The sequence below is a fragment of the Colias eurytheme genome, chromosome 16, assembly GCF_061535395.1.
Source record: "Colias eurytheme isolate Ceu_HAF_F1 chromosome 16, ilColEury1 Martin Lab GWU primary, whole genome shotgun sequence".
NCBI classification, from domain to species: Eukaryota; Metazoa; Arthropoda; class Insecta; order Lepidoptera; family Pieridae; genus Colias; species Colias eurytheme.
This window is the reverse complement of record NC_142995.1, coordinates 1,891,543-1,918,812: the sequence shown is the minus strand read 5'-3', so window position 1 is coordinate 1,918,812 and position 27,270 is coordinate 1,891,543. Positions and strand designations below refer to the sequence as shown.

The 27,270-nt window shown below is 31.1% G+C and overlaps 2 protein-coding genes across 2 annotated transcripts; both read left to right on the top strand.

Moving 5' to 3' along the window:
* Nucleotides 1-57: 57 nt before the first annotated feature.
* Nucleotides 58-22,254, top strand: LOC149901573 (phospholipid phosphatase 2-like). The gene is made up of 7 exons (XM_090110649.1): nucleotides 58-281; nucleotides 15,030-15,129; nucleotides 19,396-19,550; nucleotides 20,110-20,324; nucleotides 20,654-20,780; nucleotides 21,386-21,568; nucleotides 21,932-22,254. Exons 1-7 carry the CDS (start codon nucleotides 189-191, stop codon nucleotides 22,049-22,051), a joined length of 993 nt encoding a protein of 330 aa, XP_089966775.1. The 5' UTR covers nucleotides 58-188; the 3' UTR covers nucleotides 22,052-22,254.
* Nucleotides 4,019-5,684, top strand: LOC149901574 (uncharacterized). Its single transcript, XM_090111121.1, has 4 exons — nucleotides 4,019-4,026; nucleotides 5,016-5,249; nucleotides 5,377-5,438; nucleotides 5,513-5,684. The coding sequence occupies exons 1-4, from the start codon at nucleotides 4,019-4,021 to the stop codon at nucleotides 5,551-5,553; spliced, it is 345 nt and encodes a 114-aa protein (XP_089967247.1). The 3' UTR covers nucleotides 5,554-5,684.
* Nucleotides 22,255-27,270: the final 5,016 nt, after the last annotated feature.

The following is a 27,270-nucleotide window of genomic DNA, read 5'->3' as shown; positions in this document are numbered from 1 at the left end:
TCCAAAAAGACCTCGCAAATCGCAAACCCGTTCCAACTGTCGTATCTAGACGTTATAAGTTCCACGCCAGTTGCGCTCGCGCAGGCACGCATTATACATGTCAGTTACACTACATCATTACATGTAGAAACTCCAGTGTGAATTTATTTTTTATTTTTTATCTGTGCGTGTTTTTGAATCTGTGTGTGATGGGTGCGTTGGATTGTGTTAATAAAATATCGCCGAGAGACAGTGGTGTTTTTACAGTTAATATCAATTCGCAGACATCGCTGAATGTTAACGTATGTATTGTTTTTGACTTAATTTTGCAATGGTCTGTATGTATGCCAATCGTTTTTGCGGTTGCTACTTGTTGCTGTTTACGCGTTGGTAGTTCTTAAGCATTAGTTGAATCTTAAAAATAATATAAGAAACTTGACGTTTTGAAAACGTATTGATATAATATTTAAATTTTATTAAATGACCAATTCATTAATTCCACTGTTACTAGAAACAAATCGGCACACTAGCTTTTTATAATATATCAGGAAAAATAACTCTACATCTTCAAACATCAACTAGGAAAATATAGAGTTATTTGAACCCAACGAAAAATACCACAGAAAAATACCAAATTACATCTTTACGTGCGTTCTACACACATTTTCCTATTTCGTAGCAGAGGTATTCACAGTAGAATCGAACACGTAGCCTGTATGAATATGAATATAACTAAAGTTACATTTTGCAAAATTTGGTATGTATCTACAAGTAAATACGATTGATAAATTTAACAATAAAATAGGATGATGGATGGTTATCCTGAATACATTTCCTTACATATTCAGAGGCTTTCTAAAAAAACAAATTCTCAGAAAACATTCCGGAAATACCTACCAATGTGAAGTCATAAATTGAAAGTTATAAAGGAAAGTCAAAGTTAAAGTTTAAGTCAAAGAAGCCACCGGTAAAGTAAACATTTTTAAATACTTCGACCACTTATGTCCATTAACTTGAAGCCAAGTCAACATCCACGTTCGACTGGTTCTGATAATGAAAAAAATTTGCTGTTTTTATTGTATTTATTAATTAAATAACAGCTATACAGACGATTCAATAGAAACAAGTGCTATTTTTTACGATTTTATGATATTTATTACATAGACGTTAGTTTTGAGGAAAAGTCGTTCACTATTTTTTATATTCCTAATAAGTGTGTCATAGCAGAACCACGTCGGTTCGAATAGTATTTGAATCATATACTAGCTGTCCCGGAAAACGTTGTTCTGCCGTACTTACAGAATTACATGAGAATCGGTCCAGCCGTTTCGGATGGAGAGGAGGGGGAGGTTTATAAATATAGAGATATACTAAGCACTAAATTTACAAAGCATGCTCTACCAACTTTAGTTCATAGTATAATATATTTTATACGATTTAATCAAAGAGGCTCTACCAGCTTATGTAAATGGTTATAAAGGTCATCAAAGGTCATCAACCTCGTGACCGTAATTGTGAAAGAGCTGTTAAAAATACCAAAATGCCGACACATTAAGGATATGTGACTGAATTTCACCTTAAATTTTGTGTAAATATAGTAGCTTCGTTTCGTATTTAATTATGTACCAATATAAATTGTTTATAGTAGGGGAGCCCAGGATGCTAAATGTGGATTTACTCGAGCGTCACGGGAACCTATTAGAATTGGTAGATTAGACCATAGCGAGAAAAAAAGGTCCTATAATGTTTTCACTTTTAGCGGTGGGGAAGGGTTTTTTGATTTTTTTAATTTAAAAAAGAAAAAAATTGGCTTGGAAATACTCAAGCGCGTTAGATATTGATATTTTGCATGCTCCAGGACGTCACTGAAAAAAAGTATACGTTAATCTGACGATTTAAGTGGCGATTTAATCGCTATGAAGAAAGGGTAAAAAATTAAAGTAATATTATTCGAGCGCGTCAGATTAATATATGGGGGGGTTAATTACAATATAAGAAGTCCCCATTTCGCTAATCTGACGATTCGAGCTCAACCTTAGGGAATTATGGATTATTCAAACTTTCCAGCGGGGCCCCTGAGCGCACCCACCAACCATAACTGCTCATATTGACTAGAGGTACTAATGAATAGCTAAGGTACCGTCCCTTATAGTAATCTGACGCGCTCGAGTAAATCCCAAAATCCCCTCTTGGCCTCCCCTACTATTAGATATGTTCATATAGTGTTCATATGTTTAGTTTTCAGACTAAAAAGACAATCTAATCGTGTTTAATAGTATTGAGAGAGATGTTTGTTATATGTTTTATTTATGTCTGTAATTTTAACATTTCTACGTACCTAAAGAGGAAATTGGTAGAAAACTAAAAATCACTATAAAGTATAAACTATAAAGGTTACGTAAGGACACATTGATAATTTTCGATTGTTTTTAAAATTGAAAGTTAAAATATATTCATGGTATTTTATTGAACAATAGTCAATAGAACAATTCACATGAATACAAAATATATGTGAAGTGCTGTTTATCTAAATTATCACTTTGTCTCACCACAATCTATTGTGTTCAAAGATAAAAGTAAGGATATTTATTTTTAAATAAAAACATTACCGTATTTTATTATTGAAACTATAAAACATCACCTCCATTATGAAAGGTGTTTATTTAGGTTATTATAGAAAAAATCTGATTTCCGTTGCCTTATTTTGATGAGAAGGCTCCTATGTAGCAATAAGTGTCAAATGTAGATCCTACTGAAACAGATCAAACACACACACACACATGCCCACACACACGTATGCACCTTACACATATACTACATACTACATACAGCAATTTAAAGGGTTTTTAATCTGTTTTTGGGTACCCTCATAGTTTCTTTTTCATTACACACGTACATGACCAATTTTTTTTGCTTGCTTTTATCGAATAGATTTAGTATATTTTACCAAGGAACTAATCTTGATCACTTCTCACCAAGTTTTAGTCAACACAAGTTATTTACGTATTCATTAACATTCACCGAATCCTAACTCAAGCAAGACTAAAGCAATTATTATTCAAGGTCTTATTTTACCTTATTAGTGCAAAAATAGAAAAGTGCGATAGTTTAATTATTACGTTTATCACGCAATTTTATGCACATTCTAAATATATACTAATATTATAAAGCTGAAGAATTTGATTGTTTGAACGCGCTAAATATCAGGAATTATTGGTCCAATATGAATAATTGTCTCAGTGTAAGCTGATAGCCCATTTATTGAGAAAGGTTATTTTATTGATATTCTGATAAACTTGGAAATTTAATTCCACTTCAGATCAGCGCTATTATTCTACCTGTACCTGTAGATATTCAGACAAAATATGCGTCATTCTTGAACTCCATTAAATTAAATTGAGGCAAATCTTAAATTCCGATCCATTTCCTTGGAAGGAAAAAAAAACCGTCATGAATCACAACGATTTTTATTCTTTAGGACTATAAAAATATTTGAATTGTAGGTAGGTATATAGCATACCTATATAGTATTAATAGTATTAAATTATTAGTTTTTCGTACATTCTTAATTAAATTTTAAGTTATTTTTTAAAATAGATATTAAAAACTTATTAAAAATTATCGAATTAAATATTACGGTGCACTTATGTATGAATGTTTTGGTTATATAATATCAATTTTAATAATATCATACTTTAATTATCTTTTTATGTTTTTTTTTAAAGATTTTAGATATATAAATTATATATTATTAAAAAAAACACTGAAATCCAAGCGCTACGATATAAAAAACGTAAAAAAACAGAGCTGAGAAACACACCAAAATTACGCATGTACTTAAAGAACCATCTAATAAATAAGTATAGGAAAAGGCCAATATATTATTATAAATTATTATAAATAATAAATTACTTAAAGCGGATGAAGAGTTATTTACTGTTTAACACTAGTCGACAGATATGTCATATAAACTAGATATTTTCTTAAAATAGCACGCTCGTGTAACTGAGAATATAAATACCTATTTATATATATTATAATGCATAGGTAATAAATTAGATAAATCAAAGAACGGCTCTTTGAAAGAGAGAGAGAGTATGGTTATGTAAAGTTCAATTTAGCTACCTACATAGCTTATAACTCAAGTAGGTAGTAGGTACGTCGTTTAATTTTAGGTTTTGAAGTGAAACTCAAGAAAAGGTCCCGTCATGGCAATACCGTCACATCATGGAGTATGGCAACGATTTTGGTATCTTTGAATCTTGTAAAAGAAGTTTCACTTCTGACACGTGTGCTCGGCACACTCGCTCTTATTTTTATTTAGGTACATACTTATATCAATTTACATAAGAATAATATATTACACTAGCCGCTCCGCGCGGTTTCACCCCCGTGGCTCCTCTCCTGTTGGTCGTAGCGCGATGATATATATAGCCTATAGCCTTCCTCGATAAATGAGCTATCTAACACCGAAAGAATTTTTCAAATCGGACCAGTAGTTCTCGAGATTAGCGCGTTCAAACAAACAAACAAACTCTTCAGCTTTATAATATTAGTATAGATAATAACTTTTAACATTTTTAAAAATCTTACAAGATAATTGGATAGCCACTAGCCAGATAGATAAGAGGCAGTAGCAATTACTCTATATAACTAAGTGAGCTAATTAGCATTTAGAAATAATCATGGTATTTAAGGTGATGAATTAATTTTTCTAACATTTACGGCCCTTTTTAAAGCTTCGTAATTTTTATATTATTAAAGTTGTCGTGATGAAAATTCTTGACAAGAAAGTTCAATAGTAACACAATACGTCTACCGTTTTAGAAACATGATTCCATGATATTTTCTCGATAGAAAAAAAATACAAAGTTCTCATTGTTATTTTTTTATAATCTCTGGCATCTTCAAAATAACAAACGTAAAGTTACGACTTTTTGGATATTAACTATAAAATATACAACCTATACGTCTACCGATTTAGAATTTTGAAATATGCGATGGTTTTGAATTAAACAAGAAATACTTGAAATTAGCGCGCGACCAGCCAATATAGCGAGAGCCGCCCTGTACCTTCCTACCCCGATCGCTGCACGAGTCATTCCCGCTACGGCCGTCACACGGGGAACTTGTGTCGCTCGCGCAATCGTAAAAAAGGGTGACAACACGATAAGACAAAATGAGACAAATGGGGACAATAAAGAAAATAAGAAGAAGAAACATAAAGGTTGGAGGAAAAAGAATGCTTACAATTGGAACAAATTAATGAAGTAAGTTGGTTTTATTTTAAATTTGATGATAATTGTATTATAGACGATGTTTGATATGTACCCCTGTTTTAAGTGCATAACGAATGTGTAAGATTTTTTTCATTTATAGCATAGATAATCTTTTCAGAAATCCGGAATCCAGAAGGAAAATAAACCCACTGATTGTTCACAATGTGAACCCACTCCTTCGTAAGTACCTTTATTCAGTCAAAAATGTATGTTATCAACGTTCTACTGGTTTTATCGCATGATTCCATTTTTAGCAAAAAGCAACAAAGTGCAAAGAAATAAAAAATCATGGTGAACTTAGTGGAAGTATGGCGGACGTGATATGGAACAGGAGCTCATTGGAGTAGTATTATATTTAAAAAAAATACGAAAAAATTTCAAGAATTACATTTCTTAGTAGGTGGTAGATAAGTATGTTGTATAAAGAATTTGATGATATTTATTTCATTTATACTTACTACACCTGTGCGGGAAATTGCTTAGTACTAAAACAGGTTTATATTCATATTTATATAGTAATGTGAGTTTTAATTTCGAAAAATTTTGTGTAAGTATATTAAATTGAGTTCCTGGGTGATCTGGAAACACAATTGGGCCCGGAAGATGGCGCTGCAGTCACTCCTCCTAATCACATGAACCGATTTGGATGAATATTTGTGTGCACATTTCATTGTTGTGGGATGATTGGTTGATTCGTTTTCACATTAGCTAATAGGTATTATGTATTTTTGTTGTAAACTTAATTTAATGTTTATAATACATTATTATTGGTATAAATAAGCCAGTGTTCGTCTCACATTGCTGTACCTGCCTACCTACCCTACCAGGGCCTAACTTTGTTCTGGCTATTTTATTTTGATTATTTGTAATGAATAATTACAATTATAATAGAGTGCGAAAAATAAATACATGCGTCAATATATTTTGTGTTTTTTTTAAATAATTTTTCTATTTAAAAAAATATCATTCCGACCGCGGCTTTGCCCGCTTGGAATTAGGTTATATCGTGAATCCTGTTTTATCCCACAGAAGTGTTCAGTTCGGATAAAAAGTATCCTATGTGTAAATCCAGGCAATTAGCTATATTTTATCAAAATTGGTAATGTAGTCTTGACGTGATTAAGTAACAACCAACAAAAAAATATACAAATTAACATCCAAAGTTTCGCATCAGTTTTACTGTATTAGTGATATCTTCCACTCTTTGACTGAGAAGTAGAAATAGTACCTTTCATTTCTGGGCATGATGTAATATCTACGTCAGCATCAATTCTATTTAAATCAATTCAGTAGTCCGCGTTATTGATTACCATTTCATTTTTTCAGAGTAACAATATTTTTGTTATTTTAAAGATTATTTATAACCTGTATTATTTTGTAATAAAGTAAACATTACGAAATAATAATAATTATTAATAATGTCTAAGTAGTTGTTGGAAAGAAGATTATTTGTTTATAAGCAAGAAAATAAAACCAATAAATCAACAATTGAATAAATGTATAACAATATTATAACTGTATGACGACTCCATACATGTTTGTCCCGAGTCGGCCAGCGGCAGCGCGGCGAGTTTGCAAGAATGACTTTGCGCACACCCGCGTTCGCGATAGCGAGCTATTAGACTCCGCCCGCCAAGCAGTGGACTTTTTTTTGTGTATCGTCTTAAACGCAATTTGTTAACCTTTCCACTGTATATGTACTTTATAACAGTGATTAAATAATCATGGGTTATGATTTATTTGATAGTTTACACGAAAACTGTAGACACTGTTTATTGGCTATTTAAACATGCTCTTAAAACACGATAATTTCAGTTTGTCGAAAAATTCAAATAAAATGTGTTGTAATAGTTATAATAATAGGTTAGTATATTACCTGAATCTAGTATGTTTACTAAGAATAACATTAACTACCTACCTATTGAAAATGGTTATTATTGGTACTTACATATTTCTAACAAAATACCTATGGCATAAAAATCTACTTATTTGTATTTTTTGCAAAATGTAATATGAACTCGAATACAACGGCATAAATCCTCAATCAACTCTTACTTTTAAATCAAAGTACAATCGTTTCAAACAACAGTTTCACATCCGTTATTACATGACGGTGACGCTCGGTGACGCATCGCGTCGCGTCACGAACCAGGCGCCGCGTCGCGGTGTTGTGGAATCCCTCCTAGGTGCTGGGTGACGCATTTAAATATACTATAGTTTAAGTGTATTAGTTTAAGTATAGCTAAAAAACTAAAAAAGACATGTTTTTTTAGAAAATCACGAAATCATTGTATTATCATCGATCCTTAATAAGTAGGTACCTAAGTAACTAAATAAATAAGAATAGTAAAAAAACATAGTCTATAAACTCATGAAATTATTGTACTATAATCGATAAGTACTTAAAAAAACCGGGGACCCGGGGACTGCCGCGGTAAAGCTATTGCATGCTATGCCTTCAAGCCACACCTCCGCGCCCGTCCCCGTGGGGAGCGTGAGGTTTTTCGTTACTAAATTTCTGGATTCGGTCCCCGCGCTCAAGGCCCGCGATAAAAGCTTTGCATTAAACCGGACGGTTTAGAGGTTAAAAAACTAAAGGTTACATACAAGGATACAAACATACCGGTGAAGCTAAAGAACCTCCGTTTTTGAAGTCGGTTAATAAGAAGAGTGCTGTTTCGTTGCTAATGGTCGTAGCGTGATGTTATTTATTATAGTCTCTAAGCTGATCACACATATTTGAGTAGTACGTAAGTACGTACGTACTTGGATTTACAAATGTTTTTCCTGCGTGTGCGCAAATATTAATTGTTCTTACAGGTTGAACTATATCTTCGGTTAATGGGTGAAAAAATGTATGCAGTAGGTACGTAAAATAAATTACAAATTTTTTTTTTTTTTTTCATTTAACGAACTATTTTTCAAGAAATAGGTTACATTTTCTATACCGAGTAATAGACTAGTAAAAGCGTATAATTGATGTATTTGGAACAACATGAATTATGAAAAGATACTTAATTTACGTTCAAGCTGTTTATTTAAAATTAATTGCAGATAATATTGACGGACAATGATAAACGATTTTATAATTAAATTCCTTTATCTTTGAAACTGGGACGCTAGTACTGCTACTAGACGATAGATGGCGCTAATTTTTAACGGACTACGGGTTTTTTTCTCAGTAATTTTTTTTGAATCGTTATTTTACCTGAGTAAATAATGATAATAATATCGTATCACTAAAAAATAAGTATATAGACTACACTAATATTATAAAGAGGAAAACTTTGTTTGTTTGGTTGTAGTGAATAGGCTCATAAACTACTGGACCGATTTTGATGAAATTTGGCACAGATAATCTTTAGACCCTGAGAAAGAACATAGGCTACCTTTTATTGCGAAATATGTACCACGGGCGAAGCCGGGGCGGACCGCTAGTCTTATATATAATCGGATGATAATTAGGTAAAATGAAAAATTTGTTCAAGTGACAGTCGGGCTTGAGGCACTACCGGAACTGGGAACCCTAATAAACGAATGCTTCCTTCTAAACAAAAAAAAAAGTAATATTATAATACTTTTTACAAATATGTTCCTTCTGGTACAAATTAACATTTTTAATTACAAGATTTACTACAATAAAAATGGTTCATTTTACTGATAACTAACTTCTCGTACCTCAAGTGAGATTATCCAATCTCTTTGAGTTACAGAGCGCGGAGTTTTATGGGATGGCATTATGCAGAAATGTAGCTTTAAAAAACTCTTTCTATTTATTATTTATTTGTATAGATAGTCCTTCTTAATTATTACAATAATTAAATGCGTATAATAAACAAGTTGTTGGATTTGTTTACGTCCGTACCTAATGTTGTATTGCTAAACGTAATTTTCTAAAGGTAGAGCGCACTATTAACTAACAAAATTAATAATACATATACATAACTAACAAAATTAATAATACATATACATATACCATAATACCATTTGGGATAGAATAGCGATAGAGTAGCAGATAAACGGTGTAATAGAATATAATGATGCTCATTTCCTGTTGGATATTTTAAAAATTATGTTACAACCTTTATAAGATTATATTTTGATGATGGTAATATGTAACTAATAATGCATAGACTGATCGTACTATCTCTGTATTATTTATATTAAAATGATGTACACTATTGAATAGAGCCATCCATTTAAAGATTATAGATAATCTTAACGATGCTCGGCAACAGGACATAAATAATAACGTTCATACGTTTAAATTTATAGTTGTTTCTAAGATATATGATGCCATTTGTCATTACGTATTGAGCAATTATTGCATTGAGTACCTGTACTTATTGCAGTTGAAAATTATACTGTGGGGAGTAAATCAACCTGTCTGTATTGGATATTATGCTTTTTTTTATTGGTAATAGGGAAACGCTTGACCACAATCTCGCCTGATGTTAAGCTGAGATGTGGTCTAAGATGGAACGCGCTTCCCTAGAAGGTACCTGTTCACTCTACGCTTGAAATAAAGTTTTATTATGTGCTTAAAATAAATTTTTATTGTAGTGTCAGATTTTAACCCAAAATTCATTTCTATATAAAAATAATCATCATTAAATGATGGGAGGAAAAAGCTGGTAAACATAGATTCGGCACATTTATGGCAATGTAGAATATATTAACTGCGTAACACCAGGACAATAATACGTCACAAACAATCCAAAAATCTCTAATGAGGTTTTAATAATTTGTCTCATGCAAATGTTCAAATGATTATCATTTGTTCAAAACTTGACATTGGCAGAATCCGTCCTCACTGGGATCGGGAGTTGCCACTTGAAAGAAGAAGCAGAAATGTTAAGAACATAATATTATTCTATGCATCTGTGTCCTAATTTTGTTTAGTAGCTTTTTGGTCTTCATAATTATTATAGCTTTTGTCCGTCTGTTTTATTTTCTTCTCATTCACTAATCTTCATAAAATGATAAACTGTATAATATTGCGCACTTTTCATAAAATTCCAGTACCTTTTTTACGAGCTTGTTACATTTATAATATTCCATATAGAGCATGAAATGTTTTATTGGTTAGCTTCGGTTTATCCTCACATTAGTCATGCCATACAATTAACGTAATAAATCTGAAAACAGGACAAATGTACTTAGTTTCTTGCTTCAATCACGTAGCAAATTGGACGTAGGTATATACCTAAATAATTTATACATAAGTAGTTGAATAAAAACGTAAAAAGTGACAGTGTTTTAAAACTTAGTACTAATGTTGTACACGAAATAATACAATGCAAACATAAGCCATATAAATGGTAAATATTTTTAAACACAACGATAATATTTCGAATTAAGATGGTGCATCAAAATTCAGCGTTTAGAAACAGTTTGCAAAGTTTAAAAAGAATGGCGACCCTGAGGAATTCACTTCGCGAGGTAAATATAATTTTCAATAAGATGTATATAATTTTAAAATTACCAAATAATTTGCTCTGCTAACAACTAAAACGTACCTAGCAAAGTTTTATTGCCTTAATTACCAATAAAATGATGATTAAATATTTCATGAAAAATTCAATTCCTTTACTGTTATTAATTCAAAAATGTAGTTCCTAAGATTAGCGCATTGAAACAAACAAATTTCACCTAATTATAGTAATAATTAATTTTAAATGCGATATAATTCTGAGTTTGAAAATGGCTAGAAACAGGATGGAAGGTATTGTTATGACAGATCTATGTGGTTTTCTCAAAAGATAATTACGCAGGTAAAATCATGTTTTATTAAGAAGCTAACCTAAATATTATACGTTATTTATTTTTTATAAAAACAATTAACATAACTACCACTAAATGTAACTAATTATGATATTTTATGAATTATCTAGAATGCTGAAAGAAATCTAAAGATAACGTTAATTATAAAGTGAAACTGATGATTAAAGAAATTAATATAATAACGCGAAAGCGGTAAATTTTTTTAAAAGTACAAGATTATAATATAATAAATCTGCTTTTTAGCGGTCACGTAGGTACAAAATTTTTGCAATCAGTCCAGTAGTTCTTGATTAACACGTTCAAACAATCAAACAAACAATATAATTACAAATTAATAAAATATATTTTCAGCTTTATTCTATTGCCAGATATATAAATGTAAAGATTAAATAAAGAACTGTAGGTATTTTTTGTTAAAATTCAACGGTATATGAACGGATGATCTAGCATTGTAATGGAACCATTCATATAGAAACATTCTGTTATTTCTATGTCATTCACTAGTAGGTTATCGCGGCTCTGTTCGGATTTTACCCGGGAAGAAACAAAATATTTTAGCCTGTGCTACTGCTATAAACAATATTTTTATAGTGCAAGAATTTTTGGAATCGGTCCTGTTATTTTTGAGTTAAATCGTAACAAACAAAATATCATATCCTACCTGTTCGTAATAAAAACGAACCCACTTTCCTACTTGACTTTACTGCTGAAATTGCAATAGGTATATTGCTAAAATTGATAGCTCCGAGAATTTCAAGTGAGTAATATTAGATTTAAATTCCTGATAATATGATAACCGTTATCACGATACGTATTTATAGGTATTATATGTTATTACTATTTATATTAGTGTTTTAAGTGCAAGTAGTCGTGCTAGTGATGTTCTTAAGTGCGATTGACTCATCAAAATGCACTTACCTACATATGGGAGTATTCCGGTACGTAAAGAAGTAAATATTAGATTACTAGATTCATTAAAATAAAAATGGTTAATAATTAACTACCTAAAACGTAAAACGAACAAAAGTCTGAGGCATATTAAAAAATCAGTGATGTGTGAGTAATGAGTACCTATCATATTATTATGAAGGTATACCTAATGTTAGTTCGGTTAACTCCCGATAGAAATATTTAAACTATGTGTTGTTATCGTATATTTTTATTATATGAAATCAATGCAATGAATCAGTTTTATAGCCTTCAAATGCTTTAGAAGTGAGATTTATTTGGTTGATTTTTATTTAATTTCTCATATTTACAAGCTTTTCATAACTCGGTGCATATTGATTCATGGTACAAGTATTCATTTTTTATTTATTTATTTATTTTATTTTTCATTTCAGAACCAAAGAGACATATACATAATATAATAATACTCAACCAAACAACTTACATACTACAGATTATCCTTTTATTTTTCTTCAATTGTTATAACTCATTAAAAACCCCACACAGTCATACCTGTCCACGTAACAATTTCACTGAAACACCTCGTGCCAAACCTCTCCATGACCCAATTTAAGCGTTTGACGTAATACACGTATTGTTATTACTAATTTATAGTAATATTATTGGGAAAGGTAATTTACCAATGTGGTTATTATTTAAGAAAACACGAATTTCGTCATAAATTGTCTCATAATTGAATAAATTGTTGTGTAATTGTATTGCAATTGAGAGTGGTTTCCCTGGGTGATGTACTTGGACCATACTACTATCTACTCTACGGCATGAAAGATAACAATTTTAAGTTAACTATTATTTAATAGTATTCTTAAATCTCAATGTTACAATAAATTGTATACTATCTGTACAGCTGCCTAAAAACTATTGTGTGCATTGGAATTGTAGATATAAAACTCACAATAATAACATTAACCAATAAAAAATGCATTGATATATATTATTCATGCATAAATACAAGATAAATACAGTAAAATAAAAACAATCTCTAGCTTATAAATAAACAAAACATTTCCAAACTCCAATCTGAAAACTTCAAATATTACCCAAGTGTAGTTATATAAGGGTCGTCTGACGTAAATCAAATTCAAGTTCATGAAAATCGTTCAGCCCCAAGGTTCTCGACCTTGCGAGGACGCCCTGACCTTGTGGTCCAACCTTGAATACCCTTAAGTTTACTCCCAACGTCACAGAGACGGACTTTGTTACTTTAAACTGAATCTAGAATAAAGGACGTCTCTACTATCTTTGTAAGATTAATGGTATAATTCACAACTTCTGAAAATGTTCTGTTTGGCAAATCTGGAAAACTTGCTGAAAGTTCGTCAAATATGCTCTCCATATTTCTCTCTTCTTTTTTCGAACTGATTCTTCTAACACAATACTCTTAATAAATAATCACCCAAAGAGCTATCAGCTAACCGCATCTTTTATAATAATTTATTCTGAAATCACTAGACACTATTTGTTCTAAAATCACTACTTTTACTAAAATTAAGTGATGCAATACTTATACCTAAAATGTTTCCTAAAGGTGCGTGTACGTGCATATTGGCATAAAACATATGGGGAAAATTATGTTTCACGTATTTTGTAATGCACTTATTTTTCGTAATATTATTAGGGGTTTACCTTAACTGAATATGAAAATTATAACAGCAGAAAATGGGTACTAGGAAACAGGTATATAATATATTATTATATTATCAATTTCCTCTTTCAAATTATTTAACAAAGCTATTCATACTGACGTTTATAGAATAGTATCTTACTGTGTGTGTTATTTATTCAATCACCCAAATCAACTTCCTAAATCAAATTTAATTATGTAAATGCAGACTAAGTTTATAAACATTAATATAGGTAATTTTATTCTTATTATTTCAAGCAGGGCGTGAATTGCACACTTGCAAAATAACACATGCACATTGCACATGATTGTATCACTAACAATGTTTTGAATAACTTACTACGTCATATCATCATATTTATAGTCTGCGATGGAAAGATATCCCGAGCTAGCTAGAGAGTAGAGATTAGAGCTAATATCACTACATAGTACACTATAATACAAAGTCACTTATCGCTATCTGTCCGGCTGTCCCCATGTAGGAATGCCTAAGCATCTCAATCATCTCAAGATCTAAATCTTCAAAACGCAAAGGAATTTGCTGCAGCTTTTTTTATAGATAAAGTGATTCTCGATGAAGGTTTTATTATATCATTTGTTAAGTTTTAGACCAAACAAGCGAAGGCAAGGCATGGCGAAAGCTGATGTAATTAAATACAAACATATAAACGGGGCATGAATTGCACATTTGCATATGCACTTGATAATATCACAAAGATTACGTTTGGAATAACATACTACGTCATAACGTTGTATTTACAGTCTGTGATAGAAAGATAACCCGAGCAAGTATATTATTTGTGCCCAATCGGAGGTAAATACGGCTCTGTGCCGATCGATGACCTTTTATACAATAATCATTGTGCGCAGTCAGCTAATCTAGATGGCTATGTCCCGTCTGAATCGCTTTTTTGTAAATCTTTGTTATAAATCTGTTGCTTAATCTGTTCTGTTTGTTTTGATTTTCGTTGCAGTTAGGTTATTAAATTATGGAATTAGTTAATTAATGATAATTGCTTATGTCAACAATAGTTGTGACTTTACTTAATTACAAAATTATGTTTCAACTGCAACTTAGAGTCAAATAACATTGTTTTCAATTTATAAATTATGCATTAAGTTACTGACTACTAACATTAACTGATTATCAGATACCAGAATTCAGCATTCTATAGTTACTATTTCAACCCATGTTTTAAACATCGGGAAGCCAAGGAAGTATTCATAAACTAGGTATTAACAAATGTACCTACCAAAATACTTCTACATAAAAAATATCCCCATTACTACAGATTTTTAACATTCCCTCATTTGTTATATCAACCCGATTTACCTATACTTACATATAAATTTCCCTATTTATAGACATTTTAACAATTATTTTCTTGTTACAGCAAAAGGACTTGGAGTCACAACTCATCAAGCCCACGCGGTGCGGCAGCGGGCACAGCATCTGGTGGACTCTAGCTATTGATATACCTTTATTATTATTAGGTAAGAGATTAATCCCTACTAATCTCAGATAGTATCGTTTGGATTTTATCGCAAAAAATTTTAACCTATTATTTTCCAAATCCAAAATAATCAATTAAAAAAGATGTTGTATTACTACGACCTATATTTTAATATGTAGATACTCCATAATTTGTCATCTATTTTCATACGTTATTTGACAGATAATCTAAACGCACCCTATCCAGAAGTTGTGAAAACAGCCGTTATATTTCAAAATTTATAATACACGTATGACACAGATAAAATAAGAAAACTCTTATAAATATGATTCCATAGTGCTATGTTTATGATTCCAAAAGCTTTCTACCATAGATAAATTTAAAAGTTACAAAAAGGCGCGTAAAACTCAGCTCAATATTACCACACTGAACACGGATACAGATTAAATAACACAAAAATGTTATCCCTAACATATCCCTAACTAAAAATATTAACATTAAAGTATACTCTGGCCTACATTGGACGGCATAATATAATGAAAACATCCCATGTTTTAAAAATAAAAAGGTGCTTTAACGGTTAAGTGAGCCGTATCATGATGCTATAATTATAAATCACGAGCATCCAAGAAATCGATTAACTGGCAACATTAAATTATTTTTAAACATGGTGATTTAATATTTATGTCGGGTAACGTAAGACGACAAAGAAACTATACTTACGGCAAACTTTAGTCGTTTAGGAGCAAAAAAAATTAATACGTCATAAATGACAGCTATAAACATGAAGTCTAAACTGTCTAACCCTAATAATATTAAAAAAAAAACTATGCATCACACGTGTGGACCCCACCATGTGTGGCAGAATGCACGCAATCGCAGTCTCAAGAAAAAAAGTAAAAAAAATACAAACACAGTGTCAATGCCTCATAACTCATTTGTATCAATTAAAAATAGAACACACATGATGGCCATAGATAAAATTATAACTATATATTATTATGCTATGAAATTCATTTTTTAATTGAAACTTTCTCCTTATTATCATAAATATTGGAAGATTAAATTACTAGAGGTAAATTCACGTAATTTTTACTTAACCGGTACATATTAATTAATTTTTTGCTATGAATTTATAATTGTTATCTATTTGTTAATTTTAGTCCTCAATAAGCGATCGATAATATTTTCTCCGAATTTTAAGAATGTTGATATTAACCCAACATTATTCTAAATATACATATAGTTGTTATTTATTAAAAACCTAATTTAGTTTTTATAAGTATTTATTTATATTTAAAATAACATTATCAAGTGAATCTCTAAACCTGTCAAAATAAAATAACATTATAATAATTACTATTATTCGACATAAAAACTTGTTAAAAGTTACTTATACTTTTTTTGAAGATTATAATAGTAGATACCTATGCTTATAATAACACCATTTACCCCTATAATTAAGTCACCTGTTAAACAAGCTTCTATATAATTATTAGTAGTAATATCGATGTTAATCGGGATACGATTCGATTTATCGACTGTTTAGATGTCGATTATCGATTCTTGTTAGTCTGTTATTTGTGTAAATTATAGTATTCTTAAATGATATGAATCTTCAAGGAATCTTTATTGATTTTATTTTCAAATTAACTGGCAATTAATATTGATGTAAAAGTAAAATGAAGAAAAAATCGTTTCATAAATCATTTACGTATTGTTTTAAATTTTTTCAGTATCCCGAGGTTTTTATTAACAATCCTATAACAATTTAGAGAATTGTATGGAATGAAGTCCGTTATCCAACATTAGTTTCACTTTTTGCGTATAGCGCCATCTACCGTCGAGTAGCTGGTCACTGCTATGCATATTTTGTAATTACAATATTTTCAATACTTGTACTCAAATCACCATGCTATAATTATTTTATCGACGTAATATTATATTTGTAATAGTTTTTAACAAAGTTTTGGTTTTCATTCAATTTTCTAAAGGTATAGGTACTAATGACCTTTCATGTCATCACACTTTTTTTAAATAATTTAATTTAAATATAATTTATATAATGTTTTTATATTTTAGTTTATATAAATACACATGACTAAATCGTTTGAAATGTCGAGAGAGGGTCCTATGTTATGTGCGCTCCGATCGGTAAAATGCATTATGCAATATCATAAGTATTAATAGATTTGTCAGGTGATCCCACTCATAATATTCATGGGATAAAATATTATAATGTTTAAATAAATGTCTTAATTAATTTACCTACGCAATTTATTTAATATAAAATATTAATCGAGTAGATAGGAATATATCTTGCAAATAAATAAGATAAATTATTATTGTCTTCGTATTATTCGTATAGTATTTTTCAAATGTACAAATTAATATTTCATCTAATGACTGAAAATCTATCCATACATCACATGAAAAGCCAAAGGTTCAACATTACCTTTCAATATACGAACTATAAAAAAACATCCCTGGCCGTTAATACTTGGAAGAAAATTAAAAAAGAAGCACAAACCTCAAAAAAGGTGCCATCCGCGTTCCAATTTGTTTCTTTTATTCCAGGATCCTAAGCACAAAAAAGTTTCGTTCCCTCTATATTCTTCAGTAAGCTATAAAAACATTGCTGGCCGTTTTTGCTTCCAGAAAAAAATCATATAAATTTTCAAAAAAAAGGCTCGAAACACGTTCCAAATTTTTTTTCCGTTCATGAATCCATGGCCTTCTAGAATATTGGTGATCCTACTTCATAGTTAGGGTTACTCGTGGTGTTCAACGTGATAGCATTACGTATAGTTACATCACAAATATCCTACCGGGTCACCGTCGCAAGGCCAGACATGTTTACATAGACCAGACATTAAAAGGGAACCTTCTAGATTAACTAATAATAGTTTTGGTTTTTCTATATTTGCATAAAAAATCAATTTACATAGTGAAGTGTGTGAAACAGTTGGTAAAATTAATTATTCTTGTAAAAAGCGTATCGCATCTTTTCTTGTAATGAAACGTATTTCAAATTGATAACATTGAATATTCACTAATTTTCAGAGGTTTATTTTAGTGTTCACTAGCGTGATACTTTTATTTGCAGTTCATTTCATCTAAATACTTTAAAATCGATTCCATAGAAATTTCATTACCAGATACAATAACTGGAATAGTAAATGTTTATATCAGGTAAAAATAGAGTCTAAACAGATATGTATCACATTAGCAATAGGGAAAAAAACAAGATCATTTTCTACAGCTTTCTTAAAGAAAATATCTAAGGTGTAACTTAGAATCATGAATCATTTATGCAACTGGTTTTGTAGAGGAAAATAAAGATAGGTAACAAAACATCCAGTTAGGTTTAGAGAAAAGTACAGTTTTCTGTAAGGCTAATAATATCACTGTCTATGACTGTGATAAAATGTGTTTATTATTTTAATTAGTCCTGAATACAATATTCGTAGCAAATTTCAGTCACATTGCTTCAGTAACTACCTAGTTCATTAGTATTTTTTACTCCGCAAATGCAAAGGAAAAAATATCAACGGAATTTAAGCAATAGTCAGACACTTTGGTGTCACCAAGCAAGGTATCAGAATCAAACATAACATTACCCGCCTCTAAGATTTTCAAAAACTTACCTACTCTACCATTTACTTAGGAAGCCAATTCTTGACCATTTTGTATCACATTAATAATTTGAATTTCCTATTTCCATACACACGCTAACGCTACGTAAGTTTCGATGCAAGATTAAAATATTTATAATTGTCATTTCTTACCAATGAATCAAGATTTATACCCGTCAAAAATATGCGGAAGACGCGTAAGTCACCTTGCGAAACTGCCAGGAAAATTTTGACCCCCTCACACAATTGCGCAATTGCCAAATTATTATGACATTGACTTTGAACCCAAAACACCGGATGTAGGGGTCCAAATAAATTGGTTAACTGGTGCGAATGGCCACATCAATGTGATTATTACTTGAATATATCTTTTGTTTGTTGTTAGGACCGGGGACCCTGGTAAATTAGAAGTAAATTGTTGGTAAATACAAAAAAAGTGTGCTAGCATCAAACGATAACATTTAAGGTTTTTAGCAATTCAATTTCCCTACGAATCTTCATAATCAATCGTTCATCCATGTACTTACATAAATGAAAAATTATACGAAAATTTAAATTATGACCTATCTCTGGTTAGAAATTATAGAGTTCAACTCATACCTTATCCTACAGCCTATTTTATTCTCAAAACGAATTTCATCATACTAATATCATCTATTATTTATTCACAGTACTCCTTCTCGTCGGTTTATTCGAGTTTGGTATAATTCCCCACCACAAGAACGGCTTCTACTGCAATGATCCAGCTTTGTCACATAAATTCACGGGAGATACGGTCAATTTTGAGGTCCTCATGTCAACCGCCATTTTGTGTCCTTTGGTGCTGGTAAGTGGCTTCTTCAATTGACAAATAAGATTTTTTTAATACTTTTGTTCTTAAGTAATCTGTCTTAATCATGGAATTAAAATTTTAATCACCTGACAAATAATAGGTACGGATTCTGCTATTAATTCAGCACTAACACCTGTGTTTTACAGTAACTTTTAAGTCATGAATAAAATGATGCTGAATTTCAAACAAAACATATTAACCTTTCATGCCTTAAATATTAAGCAGAATGAGATACAATCCTTCTGCATTTTCCTCGTACAAAACTTTCAGTTGTCTGTACAGATTATTACGAATTAGGTATATCTATACTAATATTATAAAGAGGAAAGGTTTGTATGTATGTATGTATGTATGGTTTTCACGCATAAACTACTGGACCGATTTTGATGAAATTTGGCACACCTGAGAAAGAAAATAGGCTACCTTTTATTGCGAAATTTGTACCATGGGCGAAGCGCTAGTGAAATATAAACAGATATTAATATATTATCACGTTGGCCATTCCAGCAACATTGCAACCAATCACAACTCACATCCAAACTTTATTTTCCAGGTGTTCATAACAGAGTACATCTTCCACACATCGACGTACAGCTCTCAAACCAAGTTGCAACATGTGACAAGGAACACGCTCCTCATATACAGGAGCTATGCGTATGGCCTGTTCTTTAACTTGGGTGTGATTGAGGTCATGAAAGGGCTCATTGGGAACCCTAGACCGACCTTCTTTGATATCTGTGAACCGGATGCTGCTAAAACTTGTAATGGGTAAGCCCATTTAACCTATTTTAAAGAGACTAGGGTACTAACTGTAAACTGAATTTCATGTTCAAGTCATGAAGCGTTTTGAACTTTAAATAAAAATCACATTCTAAATAAAAAATAACAATCACAATCCGATAACAGATTGGTAAAACACACTTACAAATGAAGGCTCATACAATATTTTAAATAAACTTTGTTTAAATAAGAAATCTTGACGTACTATTTCGAGCTCACACAGGCACGTTTATCTTAGTGCAGAATTAAAGTAAATAATACAATAAAACATGGTACTATTTATTTACTGTATACTAAAATTATTTTATTCTTCCCAGGTCAGAATACGTAACAACATACGAGTGTACTTCAACAAGATTCTCCAAATGGTACCAGAGCGACTCCTATCACAGTTTTCCTTCAGGCCACACTTCTCTATCCGTGTATTGTGGTCTATTTATGGCGGTAAGTTTCTTTAAAAGTAAGTATAATATGTTAACAGCTAAATTATTCGAACAACAACAATTTATTTATATTTTCCTTCCGCGGTTCCACCCACGTAGTCAAGGGAAAACCCGCATAATGATATGTTTAAATATCATCCAAATTGGTTTAGTCTTGGTTTAGTGGTTGTGTCGTGAAGAATAGACGGACAGACAGACATATAGAGTTACTTTCGTATTTATAATATTACGGATAGTATATAATTAATTACATATTATGGCGTCAATATTATTAAAATGTATTCTAAAGTCACTTATCCATACTTTATTTTAATATTATAAATGCGAAAGTAACTCTGTCTGTCTGTCTGTTACTCAATCACGCCTAAACTACTGAACCAATTTTCATGAAATTTGGTATGGAGATATTTTGATAACCGAGAAAGGACATAGGCTACTTTTTATCCCGGGAAAATGACGCAATCCCGGAAATCCCACGGGAACGGGAACTATGCGGGTTTTTTTTGACTGCGCGGGCGAAGCCGCGGGCGGAAACCTAGTGTGTTTAATATAGCTTTCTTTTAAAATAAAAGATTTTTATTTAAGCATAAAATTTCCCCATTATAGTGGTACCTCCAAAAACGCGCGTTCGACTGGCAGCACCGCACGGTATTCCTCGTGCCCGTCATACAGATGACGTGTCTGACGTATGCCGCTGTGACGTCACTCACGCGGATAACGGACCATAGACATCATTGGTGGGATGTGCTTACTGGCGCTGTGATTGGGGTTGCCAGTTTGGTGTATACGGTTAGTAAACTTTTTCTATTTTTTTCTATACATTGATCTCAGACTATGTAGAGTTTTTAATCTGTGGATCTATGAAAAACAGAGCTAAATAAACTTTTAATTGATGTTATTAAAGGGAACTAGAACGGAATTTCTTAAACTCGTCATAATTCTTCTCGTACAATAATTTTTTAAAAAAAATCTCATAATAATTATTTTAGAAATTGATTTTTTTTAGGAGAAGATACCTATGTATTGTGTTGTCTGTGTTATTACTATTAGTAACGGTAGTCGGTAGTAATTGTCCGTATTGTATATTTTATTTATCCTGTAATAATTCGAGACGTCCAGTTTCTCATACTGAAATTCCTTTTTCCATTACAGGTATTAGTACTCTGCAACAATTTCAAAATAATGTCTAACTTGGAGAACAAAGTTATGACAGAAAGTCAGCACACCGTTCAAACGTTGGTCTTCGATGAACGGCAAAGATCTTCTTTATAATAAGAAAACACAACTTAAAACAAATTGAAATAAAATAATAATTGATGCTAAGAATTGATGTAACACCAAATATTGTACGTCAAATTAAATATGATGCAGAAATTGTTTTAGATTTCTGCCGTTTGAGGTATGACAATATGGACCAATAGCGTTGCTACAAAATGACAGAAATAAACGAATGGCGCTTTCGCATTGGCTCTAATTTACTTCATCCACTAAGCTATTCATGAAAATAATGAAATTTTTTAATGTTGCCTGCAATTATAAAAATATTTTGAATGGATTTGAATAAAAATATTGTAGGTAGGTTATTATAAGTAATCTATTTTTAAGTATGTACATACAATAATTTATGTCAGTATAACTGAATATTGAAACCATAGTTAGTACGTAATTTTTATATTACCGATAATTATTGTTAAAATATAGTAGACTGTAAGTTTGTCAATGCTCTTGATTAGATATTATGCTTATTTTTATTTATATAATATATGATATTTATACTTACTTTTAACTTCACAAACAATAGAATTCACGTATAAAATTAATGATAATAATTATTTTGCATTAGTAGAGTTCAGTTACTGAAGAAATAGCTAGATACGTTTATTTATAAATAGGTACCTATGAAAGTAGAAACTCATAATTATGTTATTGAAAGTTCGTTTTCTAAAAACCATACCCATGTACCATAATTAAGTAAAATAAATGATATAAAAAGTAATTATTCTAATTAAAATTTTAAATCTTTACGTAAAGCCTAACTAAAATAGAATAAAATGATCATAAAATGATCAGCTGATATTGAACTAAGTTCAATATTTACTGGATATAATAAAATAAATTTTTTTCTATTTTTCGCATTACTTTGCAATATTTATTCTACATTTAATAATCCATACAAACGATGTTTTTGAAACCGATTGAGATTTATTTATCAAATTAAGTATCATTGTGTTATTTTAACCAATGCTGGTCATTGTAGGAATTATTATTTTTTAAACGTTTTACTTTTACGATTTCTTTAGTTATTTAAGTCTGTAAATGTGATATTACTTTATTGTATCCTTATTTCTAAGTCTTTTGTACTTGTTGTAAATAAATATTTTTCCTTATAAATTATTTTATTTCTTACCTTGTTTGAGATGCGTGAGATTTTTCTAGCTAACGAAGTAAAATATTGTTACATAAAGTTTCATGAATGGAAGTGCTATATGCGAACCCAGCACCTTGTGTTGGAATTTTACCTCAATAAGCATTAGGTACCTAGGTACATACAACGCAAACATAATATTTTTAAGCAAGCAGCTACTGATGTTTTTTTTTTAATAAACACAGTGCAAACAAATAATATAATTATAATATTTATTTATTTATTTAATTTTATACCTCATCCAGGCATCGAAGTTAGCCCCGGCTGATCAAAATAGATTCGAAAATAAAAAGAATAAAATGTTGTGTGGTTTTATGAAACCACGGTAAAAGTGAAACTGTTCGAACGGTTCCGAACACTGCTTTGTGTAGCGCATGTCGCGTGTCGGTCGGAGTAGGTATACCTACTCGGCAGCCGCGATACACGCGACATGCGCTACACAGACCAAAAAGTTTGAGACGATGTAATAAAAGTTTCACTTTAATAAATAAGAAAGCGTCCCCAGATAGATATCCGACCGTAGGTAGATGAATAAAGGTGTACACTGTACAACTAAAATAATAACGACTTTTGAAAAACAAGATAACTTCACAACTCACAAGTTTATATAATAAGACATAACGCTAACAAAATACAGAAATGTTAGGCTAGACGTAAGTAATCAATAAAAAATCAAACGATTAGTCAATTTAAACATTGCATGAAACGTATGTATGTACTCGCAGACCCTCACGCTGACTACACAAATAACAATATAATAGGCGTTGCTCAAGCAATGATTATTTAAATAAGGATGTGGTATTCGATTCCCGTGTGATGCAATTTGTTAAGATGACATCAATTTAAATAATGGTCGGTATGTGATATTCGGATAAATCGCGTATTTATTAAAGATATTATTTATTTAGAGTTCGATCAACTGAAGAGGATGTTATCAATCTGATTTTAAATTAAAAAGAAAAAATATCTGTGGAATAATTCAAGCATAGGTACTGATTTTCTTCTAGAAAGTTCTGTAAATACATACCTACCTAATTCAAATTTCAAAATAATTAGGAGTATGAAGTGAAAAATAAAAAAAATCGATATAATATTTTGAAAAACAAACAGCTGATGTACAAACAGCTGATGTATTTATTAGAATTAAAAAAAAATCTTTTAGTTTTTAAAAAAAAAAATTTCTGGTCCATATATGTATACCTACTACCTAGTACCTACTAGCGGTCTGCCCTGGCTTCGCCCGTGGGCCGTGGTACATGTTTACGTTTTCTCTCCATAAGAACCATCCTCGTACTTCAAGGAATATAAAAATAAGAATTAACGAAATCGTTTCAACTATGCTATGGTTCAACCATAGAAATCTAAATAATAGGTTCAACCCTATGGTTCAACCGCTTTCAAATTTTGCGCTTAGCAACACATTGGGCGATTCATTTTTATTATTAGGTACAGTATATGGATTGTATAGATATTTTCTATTAATTAATTATACAAGTTCACGCAATGCGTTTTTGACTATAAAATTAATACTTTCTCACTTACATAAGAAGCTTATCAAAGAAAATAATAATGTTAATTGCAGTGTTTCCGTTAAACTGACACACATAGATAACGGCAGATCAAAGATGGAAGTTTTTGTTAAAAGATAGTTAAGATACGCGTGTCTAATTATAATATTAACACATTTTACTATGTATAAATTAATATAGTAATCTGTTAAATAACATCATCACTACATAGTATAAAACAAAGTCGCTTTCTCTGTCCCTATGTCCCTTTGTATGCTTAAATCTTTAAAACTACGCAACGGATTTGATGCGGTTTTTTTTAATAGATAAGAGTGATTCAAGAGGAAGGTTTTAGTATATATTATAATTTATTAGGTTTTAGACAAAGCGGGCGAAGCCGCGGGCGGTAAGCTAGTAAATAATAATCTCTTTTCTCTATACTATAGCTGTTAGGTCATATAATATTATAAAGAGGGATAAATTGATTATTTCTATTTTCTTGAGAAATTGATAATTTGTACTAATTAACTCAAAAATTTTTACTGCAATAATTGTAGTAGGTACACCTAAACTCAATTTTAAGTTTATATCCAAAATAACCTCTACCTACCATACAATAAAATGGTGTGTCCAAAAAACTTACATACCTAATAATTATTATAAATTATTAGGTAAGCAAGTTAGGTAACTTTGTTCATATACTACTTCAATATTTAGCCACAAAACGCAGCCAAGAAAAGCCCTATACAAAACCGTTTATTCACCCAGCGGAAAATCCAACAGCATAATTGCAGTCGATTATGCATCCCCTACCTGCGTGCAACAATGCACTGTGACTCATGTCGCTACTTACTAACTAACGATTACTCTTTTTGTTGCTATGAAGGCTTTAGGTGTAAGCAAAGACACTATTTCGATTTTAAAATAGCAATATTTGATAGTTCTCGACTATGAGTACGAATTGTCTATATTTTTCAATTATCTTCTGTGCAACCTACCTACTCGTACCAATACATATAATACTAGCTGCGCTTCGCAGTTTCACCCGCGTGGCTCCGCTCCTGTTTATCTTAGCCTAATTATATATAGCCTTCCTCGATAAATGGGCTATCTAACATCGAAATAATTTTTCAAATCGCAAAAGTAGTTCCTGAGATTATTGCGTTCAAACAATCAAACAAATAAACAAACTCTACAGCTTTATAATATTAGTATAGATAGCTAGCTACTAGCTGTTACTATCACAGTATTACAATATTATTTAAGTATAGATATTGTAATACTGTGTTATTATTCTGTGGTATAGATTATATTCTATGCTATAAAAGCTCCCTTTACTTCTTCGTCATTATACTAGCCTAAGTATATAAGTATTCTGTGGTGATATATAAATTTTTTTTGTTTATAAATTAAACGTGGGTAATTTTGAGTTATTCTTTTCAGGTGAACAATCCGAGGCTTGTATGTAAAATAGATTCAGCTAAAGGTTTATGTGAAAGAGTAATACACGCTCTCAAGATCATCATCAATTAATTATAAATAGTGTAACTACTAGCTTTCCGCCCGCGGCTTCGCCCGCATTTTCAAAGATAAACCCGCATAGTTCCCGTTCCCGTGGGATTTCCGGGATAAAACCTATCCTATGTGTTAATCCAAGTTACCTCTCTATATGTGTGCTAAAATTCATTGTAATCGGTTCTGTAGTTTTTGCGTGAAAGAGTAACAAACATCCATACATCCATACAAACTTTCACATTTATAATATTATAATAGGATAATAGGATAGAACTTGTGTTTGCAAAACAAAAAATACACAATTGATTGACATTACAATAGCACAATAAATAGGCGCTATGTTTAGCGGTACATATTGTTATCTAAACATGGTGAATTAACATTAATTCGTGACCCGTTACTATTAAGTCAATGACCTGCAGGAATTATGCCAACTTTTAATATAAAACTTCACTACGATAATAAGCTTGATTAATTCAATTCAATTTAGGTGCTTTTAAAAACTATCCACGTTTCAGCAATCGACTTCGAATTCGGCTTACAAAATAATAAAAAACTAAATTGTACTTTCTAATTTAGATCCTGGGCCCATATGATACTCTTTTTAAATTAATTTAGATAATATAGTAGGCATTAACTTTCTTCTATTTACGCAAGTATCGCTGTTGTTTTAATTAATAATCTCCAAATAAATATTTACTCTCACGCTTGTAATTATCTAATGCTTCCAAAAAGGCGTGTAACCGAAAATAGAATTTAAGTGAAGTGTCAAAAAACTAACATGGCGGCGACAGGTTGAATGTGGGGAATGAGAAATAACGCTATGTGTTGAATGATTTGTTGATCATTTATTTATAGACTGCCTCCTTGGGCTTAGAGAGTTCTTCATTCTTGTTAATGTTATGTTTACTTAATAACACATAATAAGCAAAGAACTTGAAGGTATAGGCATAGATTACAAAATGGTAGGTTAGTAAACCAATTAATGTCTGTGGTAAAAGTATGATGTCATGTATGAAATTCTATTTAAAACTTGAACATTT

Excerpts from the sequence above, each read along its gene's own strand:
- LOC149901574 (XM_090111121.1), top strand. Across the intron at positions 5,250-5,376 it reads AATTGGAACAAATTAATGAA|AAATCCGGAATCCAGAAGGA; the intron begins GTAAGTTGGTTT and ends TAATCTTTTCAG. Across the intron at positions 5,439-5,512 it reads CAATGTGAACCCACTCCTTC|CAAAAAGCAACAAAGTGCAA; the intron begins GTAAGTACCTTT and ends TTCCATTTTTAG.
- LOC149901573 (XM_090110649.1), top strand. The coding sequence starts at position 189 with ATGGGTGCGTTGGATTGTGTTAATAAAATATCGCCGAGAGACAGTGGT. Across the intron at positions 19,551-20,109 it reads TTTTGTGTCCTTTGGTGCTG|GTGTTCATAACAGAGTACAT; the intron begins GTAAGTGGCTTC and ends TTTATTTTCCAG. Across the intron at positions 21,569-21,931 it reads TTGCCAGTTTGGTGTATACG|GTATTAGTACTCTGCAACAA; the intron begins GTTAGTAAACTT and ends TTTCCATTACAG.